This window comes from Filicampus tigris, chromosome 1 (assembly GCF_054856515.1).
Source record: "Filicampus tigris isolate MCC_2025a chromosome 1, RoL_Ftig_1.0, whole genome shotgun sequence".
Taxonomy (NCBI): domain Eukaryota; kingdom Metazoa; phylum Chordata; class Actinopteri; order Syngnathiformes; family Syngnathidae; genus Filicampus; species Filicampus tigris.
In genome coordinates this window covers 10,369,851-10,379,805 of record NC_141217.1, presented here as the reverse complement: position 1 = coordinate 10,379,805, position 9,955 = coordinate 10,369,851, and the positions used below count along the sequence as shown (strand labels likewise).

General features: G+C 39.4%; 1 protein-coding gene across 4 annotated transcripts; it reads right to left on the bottom strand.

The window, feature by feature from the left end:
- Nucleotides 1-272: 272 nt before the first annotated feature.
- LOC147152712 (putative tubulin polyglutamylase TTLL9) lies at nt 273-9,709 on the bottom strand. 4 transcript variants are annotated; one of them, XM_086051533.1, is made up of 13 exons: nt 9,575-9,709; nt 7,265-7,357; nt 7,078-7,180; nt 6,467-6,652; nt 6,276-6,344; nt 6,098-6,191; nt 5,977-6,017; nt 5,181-5,268; nt 4,980-5,038; nt 4,687-4,883; nt 2,974-3,087; nt 2,320-2,444; nt 273-2,204 (listed from the first exon to the last, which is right to left on the bottom strand). In XM_086051533.1, coding segments are annotated over exons 1-13 (1,242 nt in total). In that variant the 5' UTR covers nt 9,577-9,709; the 3' UTR covers nt 273-2,133. The 4 variants fall into 4 exon arrangements, with proteins under 4 accessions (XP_085907659.1, XP_085907670.1, XP_085907676.1 ...); XM_086051544.1 differs by lacking the exon at nt 9,575-9,709 and adding an exon at nt 8,541-9,559; XM_086051550.1 differs by lacking the exon at nt 7,265-7,357 and having other exon boundaries at nt 9,575-9,702.
- Between the last annotated feature and the right edge of the window lie 246 nt (nt 9,710-9,955).

Genomic DNA, 9,955 nt, shown 5'->3' with positions numbered 1-9,955 from the left:
GCATCTTGGAAATCCAAAGAGGGCGTTCCTCGGATGTCGCGCTGCTCAAGCTGGGCACTCAGACTGTTGCACCGCTGAGCCAGCAGTGTCACAGCACCACGGAGTTCCGTGAGCGCTGCATCCTGCTGTCCCACCAGTCGACCCTGACTGGTCAAAGCTTTCCTAATTTTGTCAAGACTCTGTGGGATCCATGGTCGGATTATTCTGACAAGTCCGACAAAAGCGGACAAGAAAAAATGTGAATCCCAAAAACGCAGAATGAGACAAAAGCGTCGAACAGAAAAATCTTTAATTACAAAATCCAAAAATGACTGACAAAGTATGAACAAAGTACGCTGGCGAAAACAAGGCCAGGGAACATCAAATAGGGAACACAAATCGCTCACACGAGGCAAGGAAATATTGACAACCGAAAAACAAAACGAGATTGCAAAAAAAAAAAAACAATAACACGAAACACAAAGCGCTCAAAGTGGCGAGGAACAAAAACTTTATACAACAAAACCTTACCGGAAAAATCGAGAACAAGATACGAGAACGTGACATCTAGAAAACAGAGCTTGGGCTGCTTGAGCAAGGTCAATAATCCGACAAGATGTGGTGGTGAACAGTGTCCTATTAAACCTAGCTGATTATGATACGCCACAGGTGCACAGCTGAAGGGAACGTGCCCCCACTCCAGCTGGGCTGCAACTAAAACAGAGAGAGTGAGACGCAGCTCGCCTAGAGCAAAACATGACAGGTATTGGGATTGGGCCATCTTCTCATCTTCCGTCCGTTCGTCCATAAAATGGGCCCTGGGACGGAATGCCCATGTCTGGAAAATAGGCATTGTAACTCTTTGACTGATAGATGTCATTATCAATTTATTTCTTGATTTTTATATTGTAGCATTAATGTTAAGTTCTTTCGTCTGACTTCATTTTGTCAGTTCAACATCAATGCTTTCTTGATTTAACAGGTCTGGAGGTAAGTAATCAGGCTTGGACGTGGTCAGTGAAAATGTGCTCGGCTTCAGCCACATTGAATTCATAAGTTCAACCAGGGGGCAGGTACTTTTCCACGAAGATACAGGTAGCTTTGAATAGTTTTATCCATCCATTATGCAAACCGCTTATTCTTACAAGGGTTGCGGGCATGCAGGAGCCTATCCCAGCCTACTTCGGTAAAGAGGCGGTGTACACCCTGAAGTGGTTGCCAGCCAATCACAGGACGCACCTATGGACAATTGAGTGTGTTCAATTAACCTATCATGCATGTTTTTGGAATGTGGGAGGAAGCTGGAGTACCCAGAGAAACCCCACACAGAACGGGCGAACGGCACACAGGAAGGCCATGGTCCAATTCGAACCCACGACCTCTGCACTGTGAGGTGGACGTGCTAACCAGTCGGCCACCGTGCCGCCTGAATAGTTTTATTCTTTAACAAATAAAATTTACTTGGGTTATCTGATATTTACATGCCTTTGTTGATCTTAACATTAAAGTGGGAAAACTACAAAATAATTTCAGAAGCGGTCAAATAGTTTTTCATGGCACTGTATAACGACTCGAGATGCTAAGCGGTATGGAGATTAAAATCTTGAATTTCTAAATATCTTAAATTGTGAATAAAGGCCACCACAGTTCAAACCTTACACCACTTAATTATTCATGCTCAACTGCCCCAAAAAAGATCCTACAAGCCTTCCAATGTACACCTGCGTGTATCCTCCATTGACTGCATCATCACCAGCGCTTCCTCCTAATTTGACAACATTGTCACTTCCAATTTCTTCTTGTGCAGTAATTTACTTATCAAAAACATGAAATAAACAGCCTGTTTCCAATATAGTTAAAATGCCAAAATGAAATGTTGCTAATCCAAATTTTTGTCTTGGAATATGACCAACAGAATGCAAAACAAATGATAACAAAAAAGGGTAGGGGTATTTGGAAAGAATTACATAATGAGAAACAATATGACATAATACAGTTTTTTGTTGAAATAATAGTCTAATAAATGCTGAAAACAGAAGTAATCTTATAAAGTTGAGGTTCAGTTAGAAAAGGAGCCAATGCCAACTCTTGAGGCCGATGCTGCAGCTGAGGTCAAGAATAGTTATTTGGTGGCACAACATCAAACTGACAAGTTTATATCCTCTTCTGGCCAGGAAATGTTTTCAGAAGTGAATTTAGCTGGTTTTCCCGGTCATTTGTACACCCTGAAAAAATTAAGTCAAAGAATTATCTCATTCCTCTCAATGTCACATTATGTGATGTTTTATTTAACCTTAAAACAGAAGCTTGTTGACTCAAAAAGAAAAGCCATTGCCTTACCCAAGTATGTGTTGGCTTTTAAACATGAACAGCCAAATATTTCTGGGTCGACGTCCTCGCTGTAGACAGGCCCATCATTCCACACAAGATCATACCCACCCACCCTCTTCTCCTTCCCAGTCAACCTGAGGAGGAACAACAATGTTACCATTGCATTGTGCTCATAAGATGCCCTTCTCATTCATTGATTCAAATATACTACCATTAACTGTATGGACAAAAGTATTGCAATGTACAGTATTCATTGTACTGTAAACCATATTTTTTTTCTTTTTCAGCTGAAAATGTTTCCACTCTCTTTTGGTGACAGTGTACAATATTTTATAGCAGAAGTGCAGAGACTTTCAGCCATATAGTTTTTACATATTGCTGGCATTGGGCCAAAACCTTTTACCTCCAAAATTGTCATTTGGCAGGAGACCCCAAAAATTGCAAGTTTGTTCAACTTTTAGCATTGTATTGTGAAAGAGAGCAGCCGTTTTCAACACTTTGGATTGGTCAATAATGTGTTAAATTAACACCCACGCGTGTGGACTGACGAATAGTATTGCTTTTTGGAAAAAATAATACATTTCACCAAAATATGACTTGAGGTTTTGGCCCGACGCCAGTGATATGAAATATCAAAAAAGCCATCAAGAGACAGTGATTTACCTTCCCTCCATATCCACAATATTCACAGTGTCTTCCAGCAGGCTATACTTCATGTCGTAATCCTCCTGGCTACTAGGTGCAAGTGACGGAGAGGCATTTACCTCAATTAACCACCTACAAATAAGATACGGGGTGGCATCACTGGCCATTAGGTCATCTTTTCAATTTGGGCACTTAGATAGAAATGCAAAGAATGTCATGAGATTTGTAGAAGCATTGTCATTAATACAGTTTGGAACATTGCCGATACCTGTCTTGCCAGTGTATAGCCACGACTAGGGTTGCCAACTGTTCCTTGAAAAACGTAATTGTTAAAGAATAAACACACAGCCTTACATTTATTACAAGTTCAAACAGATGCATAATTTTTACTGTGCAGGCAGTCGATATACACTAGTAAAAAAAATGTAAAAATTGTTTACATTATTTTTCTCTTTTATGAAGAGTAAGTGACAAATGTGTGAAAATGTTCTGCTGAACTGATTAAAGGTGAGCTCAGTTTGAGCCTCAACTATGACATGAACCAGAGGGCGGGAGCACATTACGCCATTTTTGAAATTGCTGCATTGGCTCGCTGTGTGTTTCAGGATCGATTTTAAAGTACTTTTATTAGTTTATAAATGTGTTAATGGTCTTGGGCCATCTTATTTATCTGATTTGCTTTTATCATACCAGCCCTCGCGGATCCTGAGGTCCTCTGGCGCCGGCCTTTTATTTATTCCAAGGGTGAGGACCAAAATGCATGGCGAGGCTGCATTCAGCCGTTTTGGTCCTCACCTTTGGAATAGCCTGCCAGAGGACGTCAGGTCTGCAGAGACTGTTGATATTTTTAAGAGGAAGCTCAAGACACACCTTTTTAGTTTGGCTTTCAACAACTTTTAAATAATTTATCTTTTCTTTTGATTGAAGATAATTCTATGTTTTGCTTTGAATGTTTTAAAGCACTTTGAGTTGCATTTTTATGTATGAAAAGTGCTATATAAATAAAATGTGATTGATTGATTGATTGATTGATTGATTGATGTCTTGTTCAGTGTTTAACTCTGCAGTAGTCAAAGACGTTTCTGCCAAGGCAGAAAGCTATTTGCCCTTGGCAACACAGTGAAAATTCTGATTGGATGACAATACAAACTTCTAAGTTATAGATTAATATATTATATATATGAATTAATTGCAAATATCACTACTTTATCTTGAGGATTGATACTTAAAATTGAGCACTTTGGATCAGAATATCGATATTTTGGTATCCCTAGTTGAAGGCAGTCAGGTTGGCCGTCCCTGCCGATGAGGTGTCATTTATTTTTCAGGGAGTTGACAACCCTAGCCATGACACACTAGACATACTGTACTTCCCTTTGCCCAAAGGTTTTACTACTGTTTTTTTTCATCCAAGTCAGCAGGTTGAATGCACAACAAAAAATAGCATGTTTGTGCATATCCGTGTTTGTGCATGTATATATCTGTGTATAACTTTGTGTACATTAAAACTGGATACCTCTGTGCAGCCGGTGCTGCACTGTGAATGTAAATCGAAATCTATATATAGCTTTTTGTCAATGTTTGCCCTGTGATTGGCTGGCAACCAGTTCAGGGTGTCGCTCGCTTACTGCCCAACGGCAGCTGGGATAGGTTCCAACACACCCGTGACCCTTGTGAGGATAAGCGGTTCTGATAAGTGATGGATGGATGGATATATATTCAAACTCACACGGTTTGAGGTTCTCATCCAACATAATGTCATAGCCATAGAGCTCAAAGCAGTGTTTGTCATTTATAATGATCTTCTGCACACTTTGGAGGCTGCAGATAAAGATGTTATCCATCTCTTTGAACAGGGTTTCCACCACCTGCCTTCCGTGCTTTGCAGTCAGGTACCTACGGAGTTTCTGTATCTTCCATTTACATCCCTATGTAAAGGAGGGCACACACTTTTAGGAGAACATAGCTGCTATGAAGTCAGAGGTTGCCACAGGTATCGGTGATGTGAATGTGAAACTACTCACTTTTTCCGGATCATAGTCAGGTGCTGTTTTTTGAACAGCCACATTAGTGAGATGCACATCTTTATAGAAGGCAATAAGGAAAATGTCGGAACTTGGATGCTTAGTGTTCATGTAAATGAAATAAGCAGTATGTTAAAACTAAAACCCAAGTACCAATTGCATAAACACATCAACACAGTCAAAAATGCACAAAAAGGATACACTTGTCATCAATACTGCTAAGAGAGAAGCGTGTGCTTGAGAGGCGAGCAAATCCTTCTCGATATAGCCATGCCTTCAGGGGAAAGTACTGACCAACAATATCACATACAGTATTAGTTACAGTATATGTATTGATGAGGCATTAAAATTGTGTTCATCGTTAATATTTACTTGTTGATTGGGCTTCTTGTAACTAGAAATGACACAATAAAGTAGTTTAAAAACCACAATTGCTTTTTTTCATCATTTCCCATGTCCAGCCAATCAAGAGTGTTATCCAAAATTTCAAATTGTCACAGTTACCCTTTTTACGGGAACTTAAATAGCGGAACAAACTATTATACTTAACTTATGATTTTAAAAGCAGTCATCCATCAATTTTTTTGTGTATATCAAATAATATGATGAATTTTTAAATTAAACTATCAAATTATTAAGGTTTCACAGTCATAACGGCCCTCTAGGGGAAACCTTAACAATGTGGCCAATTAAAAAATTGAGTTTGGCACCCTTGCTTTGGAATGAGATTTTCTCAAAAGTTAAAAACATCAGGGATCAGAATGATTCTCAGAACGTAAGAAAAATTAAATCTAATAATAACAAATTATTATTCATTTTGAATGAATCTCTTCCACAACTTCATATTGTCTTTTGCTACTTTCTTGTGCAATTTCCAGCCAGAAGATACCCATTCTGGCTCAGTTTGGCTGCCTGGGTATGAATAATTTTGGAGTTAGCTGTGTACAACATTTGAATTTGAAGTATAAATGTTGATTTCACAAATATATTTACATACTGATGTAACCATCACATACACCCGCAGGTCAAACTTCCTTCCTGTGAAAAGGAAGTGAACCAGTAAATATATGTTGAATTACTTTTGCTTTGTAACATAAGATTTTGACTCAGTGAATCACCGCTAAGTAGGTAGGGGTTCTCAATGTAGCGTTGTGCCACATAGCTTTCCACTTGAGCGGCATCTTTCTGCTCCTCCGAGCGGGTGCCATCATGCTGAAACACAATGTAATCAATCAAATTACATGTCTGTGTTCAGTACTGTTTATCTATCCAATAATAACATTCAAAATCACACACCTTCCTCCATTCCATGATGTCTTTTAGTTTTTTAAAAAGGAAGATGCCCGCCCCTTGAGATTTTGCTGCCTGTGAAAAATGTAGTGTCGTTACTTGGTGACATCATTCACATTCCATCGTAGGCCAGATACAGCGTAGTCATTCGGAAGCCATATTATTTTTTATTGTATCTGCGATTAATTTGAGCTTACTGGCTTCATGATCCAGGTGCTGCCAGGGTTTCTTTTGAACTCCTCCACAAAGAGATGATACTCATTAGGCAGTGCAAAGGTGCAGGGGAAGAAATCACATTTGGTGCCCTCCATGCAGCTAGCCTCCCTTTCAAGATTCTTTTTGAACCTTTTCAGATTTTTCAGCATGAAGTCTTTGCGTGTCAGCTGAATGAAAAGGCACGTAACGGTAGAGTTATTATTGAAAGCGATGGATTTAAGTCAAGACTTCCCCTTCCCCTTTAACTCATTCCCTGCCAGACATTTTCAGACCCTCTTTTACCTTAATGTTTGAAAAAATGTGAAAGAAATATGCTGGACTCTGAAAAGACAAGTAAATTCGTCAATGGCACTGAATGAGTTAAATGTGCATCGCCATCCAATAGTTGAACAGTATCAAGGGGTATTACAATGAATAACGTGAGCTTATTTCGCTACGTAAAAATATATATTTCTTTCATTAGATAAAAGGTCATTTCTTTAGGTACATGTTAAATATCACAATAATATCAATAGCGCTATACAGTATTCAACACCCATATCGCACATTTTTCCATATCATGCAGCCCTAATATACAGTACATGACCCTTACCTCATAATGGTTGCGAAAATGGTTGACTCTGACATGTTCCTCCATGTACAAATTCTCCTTAAGCCAGCCCACGCCACACCAGTGGAAGTCCCATTCACAATCACTGTAAGAAAAAATGAATAGCACTAACAACAAACAACAAATATGGCACAGAAGCTGAATTGTAATGACCATATAGACTACTTACTCTTTGACTTCAATCCAGCCTGGCCTTTGCCTCAGGACATCCTGTATGGGGCCAGGCTGACTACATTTGTAGCGTACGACATACCTTCCCTCCCTGAGGTAACAATTTCATATGCTTTATGTGTCATGTGACTAAACGGCAGAAGCTTTGACTTTGAATAGCAGCTCCTGATGATGTGTATTTGTATTGGCTTGTCATAAAGACACTAATATCATTGCTATGCTGACTGCAGACATGTCTTGGGGAAAAAACATGACCGATCATTTCAGCATCTGGCAAAGTGTGTTTGTTGAAAAATAGATCATTTGTATGTTAACATGTTAGACTTGTCTGGTCAAGTGGCACTTTGCATGCGATAATGATTGTTAGTCATCCTTCGGAGAGCAAAGCTAAATGTACTCACTACCAACAAATTGCATTTCATTCAATAATAACTCTCATGCGCTTGCTATCTTTACGACTTGGCCCAAATTTTGCCTCCGTGTTAGCCAACCAGGACCAATTCATCTAATTTTCAGATATTTGACACTGGAATATTTACATGATCCTGTATTGGTCAAAGCACATATATATCACAAGCAACCATTGTCACTTAGATTCAGACATATAAACAATTTGACTCTTCAATGAACCAACATGCATGCTTGCCAGGACGTGACAAAGGACTCGTTTCCACCATTTCATGTGAGGTGATTTTTGTGTGATTACGTAGTGAACTCATCTTTGACCGCCAGAAAATGTTGAAAAGCAAGCTGCAACATTTATATCGACCACACTACATAATTGTGGGATATTTGGGGACATGCAGACATGCAAGTGTCGTGAAACTTGTACACGGAGGTAGAAAACTGTACATGGAAGAAAAGTCCACACGATGCAATAATTCAGAGGTGTGCATTCCGTCAGGACTGAAGGACCCGTCCGTCAACCCATCACAAACAGATGACCGTTTTGCTGACAATTGATGGGACACCTTTTAAAAATGACGGACAGACAAATGACGGAAGTGGGTTTTCATCCGTCAGTGTAATCGTCACTAACCGCGTTCATCAGTGACGGCCTGTCATTCCGTCATTGGCAGACCCCCTATTTTTTGTTTTTTGGGAGACTGACTAATGGACTTCTGACGGACTGACAGACCAACAGACTCCTGACGGACTGAAGTTTACAATTCAGTTAATCATTGACGAGTTAATCATACCCTGACCGCTGACAGATTATGGAACAGCACAATTTTGTAAAATGCCCACCTCTTGTAAAATTTGTATCGTCTAACCTTGAATGGGGGGAGATGCAGGGGAGCCGTCCACCGGGATAAGACAGCCGTCCATTGCCAGCATGGTGTGGGAATGTCCATTAGTCAAACAAACAACAGGCAGATGGGGGTTGCACTGCAGAAATGGCTTTTATGGCACACATAGTCGTGCCATATGCTTATCTCGACACAAAATGCTTCTCTTGTCTCGTACATGTCCCCAAACAGCCGCACACCGCTTCGTACACTCGGTCACATGCCATTGTATTGTAACAAAGTGACCGCCATTTTTGCCCGCTTTTTCAAGTCTTTAAAATGTCAATTTCCTTAATTCTTAACATTTTGACAAAATTTAAACACTGTTTTGTTCCTTTAGTCCAGCTCTTTCCAGTGACATTGGTCTTGGCCACAAAACCTTTTTGACATCTAAAGTGAGTATAATGCAGCATATAAATAAAATAGAAAAATAATAAAATGTCAATGTATCGGTAAGTCCTCCTCTTATTCATGAAATTAAAGCCAAACGTATAAGTACCCACCCAAAAATGTAAACCAAATGTGCATTTTTCATATGCATTTGATCACTTATGGATTGTGCAATCAGCTCATTGTAGTCAGGTTTTACGTTATCTGCGTTTGTGACAAATATTTTCGGTGAGAAACATCTAAAAACACCATAAACTTGATATTCATAATTGCATTTAGAAAAGTACTCCTTATTTTTCAAAGTCACAGAGAGCCAAGCAGAAAAATGAAAGAGCCACATATGGCACTCGAGCCCCAAAACTGGGGTGGGGGTGAACAAAACTTTTTTTTGTCACGTCCCAAAGGTTTGCACGTTTTGGCAATGTATTAAAACTTCGGAGTACACGGCACAAGCACGGGGTGAACATTCTAAGTCCACATAAATTACAACCCCCAAACTGAGAACTGTTAGGTAGACGCGCTAACCAACCGTGCGCGCAACAATACAATCCGGTTAAAAGAGAACAATCTTAACAAGTGGCCTATGGTCAACCATTATACACAACGACAGTCACGTGGCAATGACGTACATTACGAAGTAGGAGAATCGCCGTTTCTCATCTCGACAATACTTGTGAAAAATTGCTGATATGAAGAAAGGTATCACTTAATTCATCCCATAGCAGAAGACCGTTTGTGCTTAAATCAAGCGCTTGAGAGCGTCATCACTCTATGACGTCAAAAGCGAGTAACACCCTTGAAAGCCTCACATGACAATTCGATCGCGACGTTTGAGCTTCGTCAAGTTTAGCTTTGTATTGCAAAAAATGTCCGGTGCTGCTGCTGTTAATAATAATAATAATAATAATAATAATAATAATAATAATAATAATAATAATAATAATAATAATAATAATAATAATAATAATAATAATAATAATAATAGGGGCGGCACGGTGGTCGACTGGTTA